The 21305-nt window shown below is 39.0% G+C and overlaps 1 protein-coding gene across 1 annotated transcript in view; it reads left to right on the top strand.

The window, feature by feature from the left end:
- Nucleotides 1–64: 64 nt before the first annotated feature.
- The window catches only part of LOC129779146 (phosphopentomutase), a 21541-nt gene continuing 300 nt past the window's right edge, over nt 65–21305 (top strand). Inside the window, exons 1-8 of the mRNA XM_055786430.1 lie at nt 65–194; nt 15352–15577; nt 15638–15900; nt 15960–16205; nt 16264–16674; nt 16732–16940; nt 20514–21045; nt 21105–21305. The exon at nt 21105–21305 is cut by the window's right edge and continues 300 nt beyond it. Coding sequence (XP_055642405.1) covers nt 15497–15577; nt 15638–15900; nt 15960–16205; nt 16264–16674; nt 16732–16940; nt 20514–21045; nt 21105–21207 — 1845 coding nt within the window. The 5' untranslated portion in view covers nt 65–194; nt 15352–15496 and the 3' untranslated portion in view covers nt 21208–21305. The remainder of the gene's footprint in view (nt 195–15351; nt 15578–15637; nt 15901–15959; nt 16206–16263; nt 16675–16731; nt 16941–20513; nt 21046–21104) is intronic.

Here is a 21305-nt window from a genome sequence, read left to right as displayed (position 1 = left end):
TTTGTTTTCTGTTGTTTTCTTTCGGAAAATCAACCCAAACAGGTGGCACAGCGCATGCTTCGTACGGGCTATTTTGTCGGAGTGTGGTGTCATGAAATCTTAGAAGTTTGTTTTCTGAGCCGGAAAACTTCAGACAACAAATCTTTCGTCTGCGAACTGTTGCTTGTTTTTCTCAGTTAAATCGTCTCCAATCGGTAAGTTTTGCAATTATTGTTAGCTTCAATCAACGACCGAGAACGATTTCAAACAAACATGCTTCAAAACATCATTAATTCAATTCTTTGATGAATGAAATCGAAGTGTTTACTTGGATGACCCGGTGACATTGTGTAGACATTTAGAATGAGAAGATGATTTAAATATATTTTCGCTTCTCCAATGTAGCACTGAGATAAGTTATAAATGTTAATTGTAGATAAATTGTTAATTATATTGAATTCAAATCAGTATATCACTCATAGAACAAGAGATTCCGCAGCAACATTGTTAATCGATGTTCCTAAGTATGCGGTAATTAGAGTGTCATTTCAATAGATTCCGTGTTCACCTTGATGAATCATCTCAAAGTGAATTTATGAACACCGTTTCACCGTCACGTCATCGAAACCGTACGCAAAATGAAAAAAAGAAAAATTAAAAATGGTTGTGTTCGATACATTACTGCATAGTTGAACGATGTGACATTTTTTATTTAGACCGTATTGGTTTGGAAATATTAGGCGATTTACTTAGAGGTTCAAACTGCCCCCCTTACCCTACTAGGCCTCTATGAATAACTTCGACAAATTAGCATAATATATGAATTATGGAAGGCAGCTGCTATTAACCGCGAACGAATAAAATTAATATCGTACATTTTAGCAGTCAAAAGAAATGGAATACTGCCAGATAACTTTAGAAGTTTTTGGTTATTTTACCAAATGAAATAATATTCCGAGTGCGGCGAAAAATATATTGGCAATATTGGTTTGTTTTTGGCACGGCCTCACAAAGGGTTAAAAAATTATCGGCACAGTTGTTATTGTGAGAAAAAAAAATTAAGTGACTCAGACGGAAAGAGGTGGTCATCTACACACTAGACAATCTAGGTTGGAAACCAACTTAACGAATATCACAAAAAAGTCGAGAGCACGTGTTATCAAATGGGAACACATTAGGCAACTGTCAATTTAGGTCGGATTAACTTTTTCGATTCAACTCAGCATGTCGAGTATACATGACCGGGTGACACTCGGGGCGGGTCACTAGGGTGTCACCCCTCCAAACATATCTAAACATTTAACGTATTTATTATAATATTAGATAGGACGAACAAGAAATCACAAAATCTTCACGCGTTGGTCACTTGGACTGACTGTTACAAAATAAGATAATAAATAAAATATGGTTCATTTTTGGATGTCGACTCAAATAAATCTCATCGACCTTTTCATTTATTTTCGTTTTTTAAAAATAAAATTCGGTTCACTTTTGTAGAAGTTATTCGAACGATGCGTGAGCGTTTAATCTGAAAAAACCCTGTATCTTTGGAATCTGAGACCGACACTGATATTATAAAAGTATTTCCCGTTAACTGCGCTTTCACTCTTTTGTTACGGGCTCAATTAATGCGCAGCAATAACGATACGGGGCTCAACGTGTTAAACATATCTGCCCCATCGTTGACCGAAATTTTTTAATTAATTTCAACTCTGATAAGCTTCTCCACAAGATGCCACCGAAACGTACACGGCTAGAAACAGTTTCAAATTCACTGTAATACTTGGGACCGATTTATGGAAGTCCCACATCATGATAAACTGTAACACATCCAATGCAATCTCTTTTATGACATCATTAGAATTAATTCCAGCGGCCTTCAAATGACTACGGAGTCCTGGTATCTCTAGCAAAAGCTGCCTTCCGAAACTTCGTAGTTGCCAGTTTGTCAAATCGACTTTTTAAGTTCGCTGTTAGGTACTCATAACATGTGTTTAGCTTGAATTGTTTCAAAAATTTCTGCTTCTTCTTTTGACTAATACACTCCAACATTCCCTTTTGGTCCGAGTTCGAAAGATCTTCCGCCTGGTTTGCTCATTTTATATTATCTAGCTATCTAGAAGTATCTTAGGAACTCTCTTTCAGTAGCAATTTTTAAACAATGGATTTAATAAAACCTTCTCAATGGCCATTTCGCCTAGACTGTTCCTTTCAACAGCGAGAAGAATTATCAGTGCATTGAGTCACAACGTCACTCAGAGATGGTCCTTTGGTTTGCAAATATTCTGCACTAGATCTACTTCATGCGATACAACGCATCAGAGAAAAGATAACACAGAAATATTAAATTATAAACTTCTGGTAGGAGGGACTGTGCACTTGGTCCAATGTGTGAGTCGAACAGTACTCCAGTGGCTGTGATCACCCCATAAATTGGGTTCACGGCAGTATAATGAGCACTCCATCGAGTTTGTGACAATCTGTTTACAAAACACCTGGTGTGGCTCAGAAACATTTCTCAGCAATCTATTGAAGCTGAGTAAAACGAGTAAACAGATTAAACAGCTCTAATAATATCACACACTGTAGATTCTTGGCGAAATCATGATGTCCTTATAAGCCCAAAGAGTTGTCTACAAACCCTATGGATACTTTTTGTTTTGTTTTGCTTTCTCAACAAAAACTGAACTCCTTGAATTGATCCTGACATGGTTGGTGCGGTCGTTATTCAAATCTGCAGCTTTTCCCACCCAAAACGAAAAAAGCTAGGAGTGGGTTATATCTATGATATAACCGCAAGGTTAACGTAGAACTACCATTGGCATAGTAATCATTTGTTTGAAGTCGCATCTAAATCAATTCTCAATAAATGAATGTAAATAATAATAATGATATATAAAATAGTAGCAGCCTTAGCATCGGCCAAGAGCTGGGGATAAGTCATCAAACCGTTATTAACCGTTTGAAGAAGCTTGAATTCACAAAGAAGCTCGATGTATGGGTGCCACACACGTTGACGCAAAAAAACATCTTTGACCGTATCGACGCATGTGAATCGCTGCTGAATCGCAACAAAATCGACCCGTTTCTGAAGCGGATGGTGATTGGCGATGAAAAGTGGGTCACTTACGACAACGTGAAGTGCAAACGGTCGTGGTCGAAGCCCGTTGAAGCGGCTTAGACGGTGGCCAAGCCCTCATTAACGGCCAGGAAGGTTCTGCTGTGTGTTTGGTGGGATTGTCAAGGAATAATCTATTATGAGCTGCTTCCCTATGGCCAAACGCTCAATTCGGACCTGTGCTGCCAACAACAGGACCGCTTGAAGGTAGCACTCATGAAGAAGAGGCCATCTTTAATAAACAAAGGCCGCATTGTCTTCCATCAGGACAACGCCAGGCCACACACTTCTTTGGTGACGCGCCAGAAGCTCCGGGAGCTCGGATGGGAGGTTCTTTTGCATCCGCCGTATAGTCCGGACCTTGCACCAAGTGACTACCACCTGTTTTTGTCCATGGCGAACGAGCTAAGTAGTCAGAAGTTAGCCACAAAAGAGGCCTGTGAAAATTGGCTATCCGAGTTTTTTGCCAATAAGGAAGCGAGCTTCTATAACAGGGGTATTATGAAGTTGGCATCTCGTTGGGAACAAGTCATCGAACAAAACGGCGCATATTTGACTTAAAACAGATGATTGTAACTAATTTTATGAACAAATGAAAATTCAAAAAAATACCGCAGGACCTTTTCGACAGCCTAATATATTTTGTTTTCCCTTGGAATTGTCTTGCGTTCTGTTAAAATATACACGAAATTATAATCTTTTGTTCGTCGTCTCGTTTTGACGCTCGACACTCAAATCATCAAGAAAAGCTTATTCAATCCTCCATATAATCGAAATATCCTTGATATAAAAAATTCATCACGGAGATACCTAGTTAGCTGCCCAAATGTGTGCGAAATCATATTCTACCTCTTGGGTGCCTTCACAAGCAAACGATTTTGCATGTCCGTTCATCACGGCAGTAGAAGAGAAACTGACAGAAGTTGGCCACCGACGCATCATATATCATGTATCAACCGCAGACCATTCGAGACTGAGACTCGAGAAACTAAATTTCAAGAAGCTATCGCTATTTATAATAATTTAAATAGTTTGCTTTCGAAGCAGTATAGAACTACTGAAACAAGTTTTTATGGGCAATAAATAGAGAAAACATCTCTCGTAGATTTTTTTTTCCTTCGAATAATATTATTTTCATATCTCTTCATTCATCCGGTAGAGAGATTTATTGAATGGCGTTAACGTTCCCTGTGGAACTTTTGGCATCTCAACATATGCAATAACTACCGTTCTTTATTAATACTTAGTTGAGATTTCTTAAGCCTAATAACACGCCTTGAATGTATTCCGAGGGGCAAGCTCTAGAATACGCGTGATAGCAGTGCAAGTCGAAGGCAATTTCTTTGACGAAAAATCCCCGACCAGAACGGGAATCGAACCCGAACACCCGGCATGATAATGTGAGACGCTAACCACTCGGCCACGGGTGCACCACGGTAGAGAGATATCAACGCTCAAAATTTTGTACTTCGAACGTAACCCTCTCGTTCTAGAGACTTTGAATTCACACCCCAGTAAATAAATGAAAGATGTTGTATGGCGCAATAATGAACATAAAAAAAACAAGAAAGATTCTATAACATGGAGTTTCCCATAGCGACTTTTTTTTGTTAGATAATACCATAAGTAACAGTTCAAAATCAGATTTCTTTCAATATAATATACTTGTCACCCTTAGAGGGGTGACAAGTATACCACAGTGGTTATGTGCGCAAACTAGCGCCTAACTGCCGGTGTCACCACAGTGATTACGAGGCAAAATAGGTCGCATTGCAGTGATGTCGTGAGCATTTTATATTTAGTTTATATCAATACACATGACGTTAGACCTATTTTTTGAGTAATTCATTAACACTTTGTCGTTCGGCGTAACCACAGTGGTTATGTGCGCAAACTAGCGCCTAACTGCCGGTGTCACCACAGTGATTACGAGGCAAAATAGGTCGCATTGCAGTGATGTCGTGAGCATGGTATCGCTCAGTAGCCGACGACAGTATTTCAGTATCTTTTGCATTCTGTTGGTGTTTTGTTTGGTAACAATAAATTGTATACGTCAGCGTTTTTCATGATTGCATAACTTTTGCCCTGAAATCATTTCAGACGAAACATACAATACGATTCTTCACGATGAATGAAAAATTTCATTAAATGTATCTATACTATACTTCAAAATTTCATGACAGTGAGGGAACAGAGTCGAGAACTTATGAGAACTATCGATGAGATTGGTAAAACTTAACAGATTGTAATTTCCCGAGAATATCAAGAACAGCCGACGACAAACCAAGTAAACCGAATTAGCGCTGCCGCCGCCAAGCGAATCATTTTTTAGCAAACGTACGGTGCAACATGTGCGTCTCTAATTTCCTTAAAAATGACTCCTAGAGGGGTATCTTTTGAGCAAACGACAATGAGTTGATTCTCAAAGTCTTAACCCTTTCGTTACGAGCGTAGGCTATAGACGACATCCGCGCGACGAGCTGTGTGTACGAGCGTCGTCTTTAGACGACATAAAATTCATACTGCTCTTCGATCACATCAGCGCGATGTGCATACTTTTCGGCGCAGCACTTCAACGGAGCTCACTGCCGTAATGAAAAGGTTAATTGAACATCTTTGAGTAATATTAAGATTGAATACATCCGAGCGAAAACAGAGACCGTTTTATCCCAGTCCTTGAGCATTCCTTCAACCTCGCACTGTTTGCCTATATCTATCTATACAAATGAAAATATAGATCTGTTCGTAAACGGGCCTCGAAAAAGGGATGATCCGATTTTAGCCTTATTTATTTTGTTGTATTCGTCTCTTCTCGTAGGTCAATATAGTGGAGAGCAAAATCGGAAAGTTTCCGGAAAACTCAGAAGGAATGTCGGAAAATTCGGAAAAATGAATTCCCATATGACCGAAAATTACATCATGATAAGTCAATTCAATATTTATATGATCACCCTAACGAAAAAATAAAAAAGGGTCTAATGTTTTGCGATAAAGAACAAAACTACCACTTTTCATCGAAATCTGAGAGCCACTATATCGGTTTGGCATGCAATGACTGTATATATAAAAGATGTACATATACAAAATATACAATAATATACAAAAGACAATCTCACGTGCATCGCGATGTACAAAGTATCAATGAATCTGGAAAAATTAACGTTAAAAGAGATTTCTACAGATCCGCACACTTTTACAGACATTTCCACATTTTTAACAGATTTTCACATACTTTTACAGACTTTTTTTTTAAAATCATCTGGCAACTCTTCGTTCCACTTTTCATCGAATGTTTTCAAATCGCAGGAGTAAACATTTACGTGACTGTGACTTCGTTTGTTTTTATTTCATTCGGGGAAATATTATATCAGGGAAAGTGGACATCAAAAATGCGTTGCTCAGTGAAAGAGTGCCCGAATACGAGTGAAAATGTTCGCGTTAGCTTTTATCGTATTTCTTCGGAAACGTATTTACAGACGCGCTGGGCCGATTTTTGCGGAGACGACAAACTAGTTCCGAATAAGGATTCGCGTATCTGTGGAGTAAGTACGATGTTTGAATTATTGAAAACCAAAAGTGTAGCAAACCTCTCATACACATTTTCAGGATTATTTTTTTAGCGTCTTAATGCAGTGGACTGTAAAAACTGCTACTTAATCCCGCTGCGCGATACCAAAGCAGCTTTTATGCGGATTGTCCAGCGTGAGAAACAAAATTCCCCCCGTGGGCGCGATGCAGACTGCCTTCATTGCAGTGATGCAGCGGGGATTTTCCATTCGCATGGAATTTCACATCACTGTGGCAGATTGAGGGACTCGTTTCATCGGAGACAAAACACAACACACGCTTAAACTATAACAATTGTATTTTACATAATACTATAGAAATATACATGAAATTATAAAGAGTAATAAATTATACAAGCACTTAAATTTCTTCTTAAATTCTGCTTCAAATTTGCAGTATACGCAAACACTCTGCTGTCTTTAATCGAACTGGTGTGCTGTCCTTGTACAGCAAAAACTATCATCCAATCCGTTGGCGGAGCATGTTCGATTCTTTTGCAGGAGAGCTGTGGATTGCACTCTAGGGTCTGGCGTCGAGGGATTGCATCGCATGCATCTGTTCTCTCTTCAGTGTGCTTGCGACTGTACAATTTTAATAGAGATACATCGTTACATTTCAACCGGAAAAGAAACCTCGTGAGAAACCGTAATGCCTTCTCCACAATTAAGCCGGTAGTTGACTCAGAAGATTACGTCCATCATCAACACGAAGCGCAGATTGCTTTACCGTTATATTCATAACCAGTACTAGCGGATCGTAATTACGCGGATTTCATTCGGCCAGCTTCACTAGCAAAACTGTTTTCACCGACGTTAGAAAAAAACGTCCCCAAAACATTTCACTTTTACTATATATGTAAAGTGACCAGATGGTCAGAGGTCTAACGCGGGACACAAGAAACAAAACGTTATGTATATAGGTTATGTGAACATAAACCATGTGTCCTTGCAATTAAACCTGATCTGTATTATTTCTTTATAAGTATCGGCACTCAGTTGTGATTTTTCGGTGGTTTAGATTTTGTTTACGCCTGAAAATCACTCACTCAGTCAGAGCATTGAGGTCTGGCAAGCACGATTCAAATTCTACAATTTTCTTCCAATTATCGAATGGAATGCTCGAAAATTCCAATCCATTTTTCATCGATTTTAGTGTTAACCTATGCATTAAAAAATGGACTAATTTCGGATGGCGATGAAAAAAAACTACAAAAGATAATTCAACGGAACAAACTTAATCTTAAGTTTACTAAGACTACAACAAAAATGATTCAAGGCTGTTGATTCGCAGTAGCAGCACTGTCAAGCAACTTGATGATTTTTTCAAACTGCCAGCTTCACCCCACAGCGAAGTAGTTGGACATCCTGAGGCACCTTGTGTCCTCCAGATATAGCCAATCTAGTTTTTACAACATCCTCTCCCTGTGGCTCCTTAAGCCGGGAGATCGAAGCAACCGACCAAATGGAGCTGGAGAATCTGGCCAAAATGGACATTTTTCTGCGGAAGCTTCAGACGAGATCGGTCGTATCTGAGCAGCTGGCAATCATCCAGAAAGAGTATCTACAGGTGCTGGTGGAAAACTTCTTTCCGGCGAAAGAAGTGAAAAACTTCTTTTTCACTGGTGAAAAATTTCTTTTCGTGCTCATAATGAAATACAAGACATACTTGATTCTAGAATTCAACGAATGGCAGGGGACCGGATACTTTACGTTCCCCAGGTAAGCGATGGCCACGAATATATCACCCACGTCAAGTTCTCGAGGAAGGTCATTTTCTGACAAACGAGAAGGGAATGTCCAAGCCGCTCTTCTTTCGAGTCATATGGTGAACTGGTAGATATATAGTACGAAGTGCCTGCCGGAAGTTGGGAAGGTGATGTGGTCTTTATACTGAACCTGTGATGAGTCCATTATGCCAAAAGATCACTGAAGGATGGATCGGCTGGAGATAAACATTGTCGCGAAGACCGTGAACCTTCCCAACATCCCCCAGATGCGATCGATAGAAAACTTTTGGGCGAATGGCCAAAATGGAGAGACAGTCGACCACCAAAGCCAGGAAAAGGTAAAAGAACACGCCAACATGAAACTTTTCATCGGCCATAGCTGATGTTTCGGCCAACTTCCGTAAGGCTGCCAAGCGCTTCATTTACGATACTTCATCAAACAACCCTGCCTCTTCCTGTTCCGTATACACTAGTTCTTCCGGCTTATTTAACACGTTAAGCCCTGACCGAGCTAGGGGACCAAAGATTAACTTTGACTCACGTTGGTCCCTACGGATCAGTAGGGGACTTTTATAAAAATAATTTTCTAATTTTGTTGCTGTCGTTTCCATTTGACACTCTCTTAACAAAAAGTTCACTGTCGGTGCGATGAAACCAGCTCAACGTATTAATCTTTGGAAGCACTGGAAGCTCTCTTGAACAGTCTGCCAAATAAAAGTTTTTTTTGAGGTTCATCCATTTAACAAAATCAATATGATCAAATTGTAATATTGAAATATATTGATATCGCGGAACATTTTCGTTTCTTTTGCCAAATGCGGGACGTTATCTTACGCGGGACATTTTGTTGAAATGCGGGACTGTCCCACGTAACGCGGGACGTCTGGTCAGTTTATATATATGTACGTATCAAAATACGCCAATGTCGAATTTCGCTCCCACAAAAAAATCTTGGAGTGAACTAAGCGTTATTTGTAGTTTGTTGATATTCGGTCAGGTTCTGATACCTTGGAATATGAGATTCTCTTTCAGAGATGCAATGGCCAACTAAACAATTGGCGGAAAAATGAAGTTCGTTTATTTTATAAGTTTAATTATTTTTGCCTTCTATAACAATACCTTTTTTATAGTGTTGATTATCATAAGAAAAATAACACTCCTGATCGTTGGATCTCTTTTGACATTTCAATTGGATCTTTTTTGACAGCCGTTTTGATTCAGTCCGCACCAAGGAGCTGGAATTGACAGGTGGTTCGTTTTCGACAGTATGAGGATAAGGCATGGATGATGCGAGAGGGGATGAAAAATGACAGCGGCTTTTTTTGTTTATAAACAAAGTAGATCAAATCTTTATGCTACATAGCGGTCCCCACCAACATATACCTACGCTGGGCTGGTTTCAATCGAACTAGCTGTTGTGTCTCACAACCCGAACGATCAGGCATGTCTTCAGCTAAAGCAGTACGGCACAAGCCCACCGGTTATTAAGAGCCACCTCTTTTATATACCCACTAGCAAAGCTCCCACAATCGCTGAGTTTCCAATCCCAGCAGCAACGGCAACAACCCTCACGTCCCGTAGAACAGCAATGCAGACAATAACTTGCAGCAGTCACCGAAACACTACAATGATGCCAACAGCGTAAACAAAACCAACATTTATGCGCAGCAAACACATAGCGGCATGCACTCCTCATTGCATGCCATTTGTTATCCGCTTTCTCGGAAAACTCTAGCCGTTCGTTTGGCCGCTGTCAATTTGAACTCAAGTAATGGCTGAACAGCAGTTCTGACATAACGTTCCACCTTATTATACCGCCTTGGTCCGCACTACCTAGCTAGCAACTATCAACCAACGTGGTTTGACATATACTACAGGTGAACCAGATTTTTTGTATCATACACGAAAATTACTCACACAGATACAATAGCATGCAGAATTGCGGTGTTTTGTTCGAAATCTCAAACAAATTTGTAAATTTTCCTTATTTAAACGCGTTTTCTCGTCTATTTTTTCACGCGAAAGTGAACTCGGAGACAAAACAAACTGAAAAGTGATCTATCATCATCGGGTTGTTTTCAGAAAGTGCGTGAATTAAACCTCACAAAAATGTCGAAGTGTTATGTTCCGAAGTGTAACAGCAAGCATCCGAGAAAGAAAAAAACCGAGTCAAACTCATGGAAATCAATCTCATTTCATCGATTCCCAACAAATGGAAAAATAAAGAAGCGCTGGCTCAAGTTTCTGGGACAGGATTTAAAAGTTAATACCAGCAATATGTGCGTTTGTTCCAAGCACTTCCAAGAATCTGATTTTGCAGATTCCGTTCTTCCGTTATCATCGAATGGGCGAAAGCGGCTCAAGACTGGTGGTAAATATTTACAATAATCATAATCACAATTATATCAATTCAGTTTTGTTTCAGCTGTTCCCAGTATTAGAAATCCATCTGTTACAAGGCAACAACAACGAAACCGATCTTGCGAACAAATTGATGCTCTTAGCAAACAATTTACATCAAGTATGAATGATTCAAGTTCATCAACCGATACTAATGTTCCCCACTGTAATATGGAAGTGCGGATCCAAAATTTAGAGGAGCAGCTTCGGAAGAAGGATGATACAATATCGATATTGCACCAACAGCTCATGGAAGAAAAGAGACGAGTGACCAACTTAGAAAAAATCTCTCGCGATCAGAGAGAAGTTAATAAAAAATATGTCATTGACAAAGCTCGCGAAAAATTATCCTCCAAGCTCACCAGAAATCAGTCAGATTTGCTGCTAGGCGTAAAACAGCGAGTTAATTGGAATACTGAGGAGTTATCAAAAGGATTTTCTTTGCGATCCTTCGGTTTGTCTGGATACGATTATCTCACTAAAAATCTTGGTATGCCACTTCCTGGATCAAGTTGCCTCCGACAGTACGCATCTAGAATAGATATGCGAAAAGGATTTTTGGAAGAAGTATTAATGATGCTCAAAGCCAGATCCCAAAACATGTCCGAATTTGAAAAAGTATGTGTGCTGCTTTACGATGAGGTGTCGGTCAGTGAAGTGTACAAGTACGACAAGAAGCACGATGATGTGTTGGGTTGTCATACTAAAGTGCAGGTAATTTATTCCATTATTCAATTTCAAATAAACAGAACATTTTTGTCAGTGCTGAACTTGGAAGCATATCAATTATTTTTGTTCCTGCAGGTCATGATGCTCAGGGGCCTTTTCGGAAATTGGAAACAACCGTTTTATGCGTCCTTTAACGTTTCGATGACAAAGTTATTGTTCATGGAGGCTGTCACTAAGGCTTACGAAGCTGGGTTCGAGGTAGTAGCTGCCGTATCAGACTGTGGTGGAGACAACGTTGGTATTTGGTCAGACGTCGATTTGAAGAACAAAAAAACATTCCTTATTCATCCACAAACCAAGCGAAAGTTATATCTGTTTGCGGACGCCCCTCATGTTCTAAAATTGATACGTAATCGCCTTATCGATACGAGATTTTTGCTGTCTGATGGAAACATCGTTAAACACCATCTTCTATGGAACTTAGTGGCCAGAAATGCTGTTGAAATATCCGACACTTTTTTTAATAGGGAAGAATACTTGATGTGTCAGAAAAGTCAACGCCAGAATGTTGCCTGGGCTGCCAAGCTTCTATCTCGAAAGTGTGCCATGGCGCTGCAGCGCAGGATTGGTACAACAGAAGCAAAACGACTAGCGAATTTCATTCTTATCGTGAATAATTAGTGGGATGTTATGAATTCACATAGTCCAAATGAGAGTCAGGTATTGAAAAGACCATACGGATTGTGTCGTAGTGAGCATGATGAAGCTTTGGATTCAATTGTGGAGCTTATGAGTACCGTTCTCCCGATCGATAAATCGTGTATGCAGGTAAATATTAAATTTGGCGTTGTTTTCGTAGCTTTAATAATTTATCTACATTACAGCTCTTTCAAAAGGCTATTTTGATGTCCACATTTTCGCTACAAAAATTATTTGACGATATGAAGGAAAGGTTTAGAATCAACTACATTATCACCGCAAAGTTAAATCAAGATGCTCTCGAGAACCTTTTTTCGATGATAAGAACGAGAGGTGGAGGAAATGATCATCCGTCTCCATTGCAGTTTTTATATCGATTGAGATTGATTATACTTGGTAAAAGTTTACAGTCTATATCATCAGGTCAATCTACGAGAAACAAATACTCCGGAGAAAAATATCTAGTGTTGGATGTATTGAAAGAACATAAACCGACAGGCTCCGCTGGAAACACAGCTGTTTCTGAAGCACCTGATGAACAAGAAAACGATGTTCATAACCTCACATACAAAATTCGAGAGCGTTATTTTCACTTATCCACTCACCCTTTGCTGGATCACGATTATGCTTATCCAAACAGTTATGTGTCTCACTTATCGTTGGGCGGATTGATGCAACCGTCAACGGAATGGATGGAACAAGCAAGATTATTCGAGAAATTTTTCAGAAGGTATCATAAGGACAATATTTCTAAAGAAAAAGGAATAGTTGCAAAAATAAGCGGTGCATTGAGACATGAATGCTCCGATATTCCGGCTGAACTGATCGAATATTTCATACGGCTGCGCACGTATATACGAATCAACACTCTCAACAGACAAATTAAAGAGGAGAAGGCTAAGAAAATGTCCATCAAACGTCTGCAGAAACCCGCTAATAAACCAGCAGATCCAGCATCTAAAAAAATGAAAAAAATCTTGTTGTGAATGCTGTGTACATTCTACCATATTACCATGAACCATATAGTTTATATCTATAAAATACATAAAATTATGTAAAACATATATGTTTACACCAAATGTGAGATTTTTTAGAAGAAAATATCCATCCGTTTTCCATTAATTTACGAATCATCAAAAAAATCCATACAAATCTTAATAATTTTGCACACTATTTACTAACACTTACGTGAGTACCCTTCTGGCATACCTGGTCACTGTCTATTTACGTTGACTATCAACATGCAATAAGCAGTATTATCGCCAATCCGCGTTGACGGCATTGAGCTTCGTATTACGAAATGGGGGAGCAGGCATGACAATATGGGTTTGCAAAAGACATAAACGTGCTTTTAAAATAAAAATTATGAATGAAAATTATTTTTACCAAACCAAATTAGTACTCTAGGTAAACTAAAATCACTTTTGCTTGCAAGTAGTAAAAAAATATCATACACAAATTGTGTTTAAAGATAATTTTGTATTATAATGGCAAGTTTTGGTGAGAATATCTGAAAATTGATAGAAAATAGTTTAAATTGGGGTCAGAACAGCGTACTTATAGAAGGCAAATAACGCAAAGAAAAAAATTTCATTCAAATTTTAGCAATTTAAAACTGCCTTAGGGTCGACTAATCTGATAGAGAATAGTTGACCTCATACAAACTAATATCGTATCCAGATGTCGACACCATTCCGCCGTCAACGCGAATGGGGTTTACCATTTATTTTTTGTTGATCTCGTACACCGACGCAATACGATATCGCTATTGCCTTTGTAGAGCAACACATATTCAGCCATTCCATGCCAAACCGATATAGTGGTTCTCAGATTTTCGTGAAAAGTGATGTTTTTGTTCTTTATTACAAAACATTAGACTCGTATTTTTTTTATTTTTTCGTTAGGGTGACCATTTTCATTTTAGGTGGTTCGAAAAATAAATTATTTCCACTTTTTCCCAAAAATCACTTTTTTTAAATTCATAACTTTTGAACCACTGAACCGTTGTAGATGATCGATATATCAAATTTTGTTTTTTGTTGTTTTCATGACTTCGGAGGCGCAATATTTGTTTTTATTTTTTTGTTGAAAGCTGAGGATTTTTTTACATAACATATCTCGATATCAGAGATGCTATTTTTTTCGTTTTTGGGATATGATTTTTCAAATTTAACATGTTTTAAGTCTTCGTTCAATATTCCTATGTGATTAGACTAGACCTATGCGGCTAGAATCCAATCTTTCCACACGTGTGGTATTTGTTCAAAGGTTAGCTTATTTGCTTTAATTTAATATGTCGATCATCTAAATCAGTTCAGTAGTTCAAATGTTATGGTTTTTTACAAAAAAGTCATTTTTGGATAAAAAGGGAATTTTTTTTTGTACCACCGGTTAACTTTGAAAAATCATATCTCATAAATGAAAAAGATAACATCTCTAATATTTTTTTTAATTCGTTGGCTTATCATTTCGGATATTATTTGCGAATACGTGGAAATTTCATAAATAACTCAACAGTAAAAATTTCCGGGGACCCTGAAAAGGTTTTATGGCTTGCGTGGTTTTGTAGAATCATTTCGAGAAGCAACGATCCTCTCTCACCTTTGCGAGAACAATACACTAATTGGTCATGGTCATATGAGAGGCATCTTCCGTACATCGCCATTTAACAAATCTCAAACAAGATGCATACAGTTGCAGCGATAAAAATGAAACATCGCGAGAATGATCGTTTATTAAAAATCGATTCTCGACTCTCGGTCAAAACCGTCAACAAAGCTAGGATCTTGTTGCGTCAGAACAGAGCCAATGCATGCGAGAGAAAATACAAAAACATCCGATTCGATTGGTATGCAAATATTTAAAATCCGTTCGCAGCAAAAATAGTTATTAACGTTAACTTTATTTCATAAAAACGTGACCTATTTTCTTATAGTCGTAGTCCTACGTCAAAAAGGCGAAAATGTCTAATTATTCGTGTCGCCTTACAGGTCAGTCCAATCAGCTAGATGTCGGATTCCTGTACTATCAATTTGATGAATCATTGATAGGTTTTGATTTCGCGATCACAAGTCTGCTTTTCTGTGTGCTTTTTGAAACTACGTCAGCAGAAACAACCGCTGATAATATTTACATTTGATTCGCTCTCTTCACGTCTCCCTTTTTCTCTCTGTTTTCTTCCTGTTTCTTCCAGTATCCGCATAGCAAATCACCGGCACAAACAACACAACTGACAAGCTCTATCTGATTGATTCGCATTAGGTGTGTTGTGCGGAAAAAGTCGTGATTGTGAGTAGAGGCCAGTTTTAATTTAGAGAGATTTCTTTGGAATCAAACAAATGGAAACGAACGCAATTCAATTCAATTCAGGGTCAGATGAACTGAATCAAAGCATATCTCAGTGGTTGCAATGGGATAAGGTAAGTTTGTTTGTACACGTTCGTGTTTTATGTATTTACAACCTCTTGTCGCTCCATTAGAACGAGGATACTTTGAACGAAATCAAAACGTTAGTCAAAAATCAGGAATGGAAAATTTTGAGTGGAAGATTCCTGAAACGACTTGCGTTTGGTACGGCGGGCCTACGCGGAGTTATGCAGGCCGGTTTCAACGCTATGAACGATTTGGTTGTCATCCAGTCGGCCCAGGGATTATGTCAGTATATTCTACAGTGCTATCCATCGGGGGAAGATCGAAGGCGCGGTATAGTATTCGGATTTGACGGTCGATATAATAGCAAAAGGTTCGTAACTTTTTCACTAGTAACACCAAGAACAAATTTTAGGCCGAGGTTTTCCACAGATTTGCGGAGTTGAGTGCATGTGTGTTTTTATCGGCCGGTATCCCAGTATGGTTATACAGCCGAACAGTAGCCACACCGTTTGTTCCATTTGCTGTGCGGGAATTGCGATGCTTAGCGGGAGTCATGGTGACAGCCTCTCACAATCCGAAGGAAGATAACGGGTACAAGGTTTACTGGACCAACAGTGCCCAAATTATTTCTCCCCATGATAAAAATATTCAGGCCTATATCCTGCAAAACTTGGTGTAAGTTACGTTACGATATTTTGAGTTCATACTTCAAATTTCTTTTCGTTTTTTGTAGTCCTCTAGAAAGCTCCTGGAATTTGGAGCTGTTGCAATCCGACCAACTAAAGGATCCTCATGATCAGATGTCGAATCTTTACTTCGAGAAACTCGAAGCCAATGTTCCGAAATCGTTTGTAACTGATTACAACACTAAAAGCAAACTACGCTTTGTGTATACCGCAATGCACGGTGTCGGCTATCCGTTCGTAGAGAAAGGCTTTGAAACCATTGGCCTGCAGCCAACGTTACCGGTGGTGGAACAACGTGATCCGGATCCAGAGTTCCCTACCGTTAAATTTCCGAACCCAGAGGAAGGAAAGTCTTGTTTGCTGCTTTCAATAAAGCTGGCGAATGAATCGAATTGTGATGTGATACTGGCCAATGATCCTGACGCGGATCGTCTCGCGTGTGCAGAAAGGGATACCAGGTAAGATGCACGGGTCAATTTTTGTGAACGTACTGGTTGTGAAACATTTACTTTCAGCACCGGTGAATGGCGTGTATTTACGGGTAACGAGTTGGGAGCTTTGCTCGGCTGGTGGTCAATTCGATGTTATCGGGAGCGACACCCGGGCAAAAGTCTGTCGGATTGTTTCCTGATGGCGAGTACAGTCAGCTCCAAAATGTGTCGTTCCATGGCTAATATTGACGGGCTTAACTTTGTGGAAACACTAACCGGGTTCAAATGGATGGGTGAGTATATTTTCGTTCAGTTATTTTCACTAGCAAACAACGTGCGGTTCAAACTTGAATGCCACATACGAAGATACTATGCAAGCTCTCACTTTCGTCAAGTTACTGGAAGGATCGCTAGGGGTGCCAATTCAATTTTCTAAAGGCTGATTTAGACGATGCCAGTCAGCGCTCTAGTTGAAGTATCCAGTGAACAGAGAACAGACACTCTGTTCAAGATACTTGTACCAGTACCGAACAAGTAATTGGCATCTAACTTGAACAGAGTGTCTGTTCTCTGTTCACTGGATACTTCAACTAGAGCGCTGACTGGCATCGTCTAAATCAGCCTTAATTTACCAAATTGATGAGCTTTTGATGCTCCATTTGTATAGATTGATTGATCGTTAATGTAAGGGCTGGTTAGGGGCGCGGCCAATTTTAGGGGAGGTATGGGTGTGTGGAGAGGGAGTTCAGATATAGCGAATTCGTTTTTGTTCAGTTTCAACCTTAGTGCTGCACTAACTGCTGTCAAAATGTTTTTTTATTCACTCAGTTTCAACCTAGTTTCGCACTAGGTTCGCCCCGAAAGCTGTTAGTTTCGCACTTAGATGTTTCACGGGTTGGCACTCGGGTTCCCCAATACAACTATACTGAGCTGTCAAGTTCCGAGTATTGTTTTGGAAAATTCAAAAAAAAAAGACTGAAAATGGAAAACTTGCTACTTTTGCTTTTGTATTATTGGAATCGTAATCCAATTCGGATTGTAATTTTGAAGAGGAAATTCGCGTAGACGACATTAATCTACGTTATGAATGAAAATTTACTTTAACATATGGAATATTTATTTCAGGTGATGAAATAAGAGGGAAAATAGGGAAAATTTTTTCCCTATATCGCAGATACATATTGAACGAAAACTGTGTCCAATGATGATTTTATATAATAATAGTAATTATTTGTGGAACGAACGGGAAATGCATCGACAAATTGTTAAGTGAGTGTCAGAACTACATTTGTTAGGTAATCAAACAATATGAAGTAAAAATTTTCATTCAAACTTTTACATTTTTAACCCTGCACTTGGCCCTTCTGATCTGATAGAGAATAATTTACCTCTCAAGCACTAATATCGCCACCAGACGTCGACACTGTACATTTGTCGTCGCAAATATTAACGGAGCTCTGGCAACCCTATCCCATCCAATGCAAATTGAGCGTATGTAGCATAAAACAGGGCTCGCGCTTAGGGGGCTCACGTATTGTTTAATGTTTGGAGTCATATATGTTAATATTTGATTACGTTGGATAGTATCCTTTGACAAGCGATGTTTGGATACTCATCCGGAAGCTTTCTTGATGATTTGCAATTGAAATCACAGCTGAAGAAACGCGCGGAGCATTTCATTTTTAATTTTAGGTTATGATTATGAGGTTATGACCGAAAAAACATTTTAAGGGACGCATCTCCATCTGAAATTCGCTTCAAAACGTAATGAAAACACGTATTCGTAGCAAAGCTTGACGGGTGTTGAAAAATCAACTCATTTACAACAGTGATGAGCTAAAATAACCTGACGCAAGCGAAATCCGGTACAAGTCCGTTCAAAGTGTATCTTGAGAGATTGGAATGAAAATTCTGTATTATGAGCTTCTATCAATCAACCCGTCGATAACATTCAACAAGGGCTCTTCGCAAGTGAAGCTTGAGCTTGGGTAGATTGTACACTTTGTAGTTACTCTCCGTGATTGACCTTAACCAGCGAAATTGCACAAAGAACACATTGAATGACGCTTGGGAGTAGCAAATCATTCTCATTGTGCAAGTTTCGGTAATTCGAGCTTTAAATAGTCAATAACGACACCGGTCACTCACCTCACCTTAACCAGGGGAAGGGAAGGAATGTTAGTATGATATAAGGCCTGATCGCGGATGTCACTTCACGGTAAAAACGAAATGAAGTGCATATATCCTTGCATACAAAGTATTTTGTTTCTATTTTAATGTGATAAAACGCACTCCTATATCGTCTTCTATCTATATAAATAAAAATGGATCGTCGAATGTGTTGATAAGAGCAAAACTCGAGAAAGGAATTGTCCGATTTAGGGCTGTCTTCATTCTATCATATTTTCCGTATCAAACATTTATTCCATGTATCGGAGAAACATGTTATTTGCAAGTGGATGAAAAATCCTGCACGAGAATTGTGTCTGAAAATAATCTGATATTATAATGTCGAGTTTTGGTATAAGTACTGAAATTTTATATTAAAAAATAATTTTAAAGGGTAGATTAGATCAATCAATAACAGTTTTGCGATTGGATCCATGAACGTGCGCTTAGTAAGAAAACGTGGATTTGAAAAAAATTGGGCGGGACGAAGTTTGCCGGGTTAGCTAGTATAGAATAATGGTGCTGGCGGAACCTGGTTTTAAGTGGCGTCAAATCGCAGCGAATTTAAGGTTGATATTAAGAAGATATTTTCCAGTGGTGAAAGCTGTGTTCTACGATTGAAAACCGTTGGTGAAAATTTGTTCCAGAACAATCGATTTCGGATTTTCTGTTGGTGTTCTGCGAAAAATGCTGTATAGCAAAATTTGTGTATTATTCCTTTAGGAATCTATAGCATCTATTACAATAAAATAAATATACTTTTTGAAAACAAACTATCGAACAACCGTAAAATGAAAAAATATGGATTTCGGATTTCGCACCTTTTACGTGTCGTTTATTCATTTTGTTGAAGAATCCTCATTTTAAGGTGCTATAATGTGCTCGTTAATGAAATATGTGATAGGGATTCAGCCGAGGTCATCAGGGCATACATTTCAAATCACAGACATGATTTTGGTAGCACAATGTTTGCATACGTCCAAATATCATCAGATACAAGCTGCGGGTTACTTGTGATTGCATACATTCGTTCAGAACGGAATATGATTTCCTAATATGGACTACTAAATCCAGAAGCCTGACGAAATCAACACCAGCGATATATGCAAACAAGGAACACTTCTGTACCCGCGTGCATTCATGCACACCAAAATGTGATCCGCTTACACGGATTCTTGAATCGAGAAATTTGAAGAACCACATTTTTAGCGTTGAAAACAAACCGATACTATTACTGAAAACAACATTTTTATCAATAAAAACAAACATTAGAACATATACACAAATCTAAGATGTTTTATTCCCACAAAATGGAGGATATCCACGTGGAAGATAGAGGAGAGGTATAAGGAATGTTCACGCTTCTCCACGAAGGGGAAAGGGGGGTGTCTGAAACCGTGCTTTCTCTGTCCACGTGGTATGTGAACAGCCCCTTAGTGTTAACCTTAGCAAAATAATAATAATAATAATTCAGCCCTATTATTCTTGAAGCACATGATGCGAAAAAGTTCAATTGATACCGAAATAGGATTTTCACTTTGATTGATTGATGTCTAGGAAGCGTAATCCTATATTATATCGCCACAACTTAAATATTTCTAAATGTACGGAACTTGTTCAATTTCCTAAATGAAAATTCCAACAAATCTTTTGATTTATACTTTAGACAAAAATTCCCGACATCTTTTACTTAACAGGCAACAAATCCGTCGAGTTGATGGCCGAGGGTAAATCCGTCCTTTTCGCCTTCGAAGAAGCCATCGGATTCATGTGCTCACCGGTGGTGTTGGATAAAGACGGTGTTAGTGCGGCTTGTCAACTGGCGTCGATGGTATGCTATCTCCGGGCAACTTCCAACCAAACGTTGTCGGATAAACTCAACGAACTGTACGACATCTATGGTTTCCATTATACGATTACGTCCTATCTGTTCTGCTATGATCCGGTGAAGATCGAGCATATTTTCAATCGTATTCGTATACTGGAAGGTGAAACCCAAGGTTATCCGAAATCAGTCGGCGGTGAAAAGTATGTCATCAAATCAGTACGGGATCTTACCACCGGATATGACTCTGCTAAGGCTGACTTTAAGGCAGAACTTCCTTCGAGCAAGAGCTCACAGATGATCACGTTTACATTTGACAACGGCGCGGTCATAACATTGCGCACGAGTGGAACTGAGCCGAAGATCAAGTACTATGCTGAGATGTGTGCTCAGCCGGGACAGAGGTAAGTGTTGAAATTTTCGAGAAACCTAATAATACTCAACAAAAAAAAAAACATTTCAGAGATTGGAACGCATCGAAGACGACACTTCATGCCATGGTGGAATGCATTGTCCAGGATTTGCTTCAACCAGCCAAGAACAATCTCATTCCAAGATCCGACTAGTCACCGTCTCGAGGACACTTCGGGTAAAATAAGTTGTGCATCACACATGTGTTTGTACTTTATTCTCTAATTCTGCATTTATTCATCACGCCTGTATG

Source organism: Toxorhynchites rutilus, chromosome 3, assembly GCF_029784135.1.
Source record: "Toxorhynchites rutilus septentrionalis strain SRP chromosome 3, ASM2978413v1, whole genome shotgun sequence".
Taxonomy (NCBI): domain Eukaryota; kingdom Metazoa; phylum Arthropoda; class Insecta; order Diptera; family Culicidae; genus Toxorhynchites; species Toxorhynchites rutilus.
This window is presented reverse-complemented; position numbering and strand designations above follow the sequence as displayed.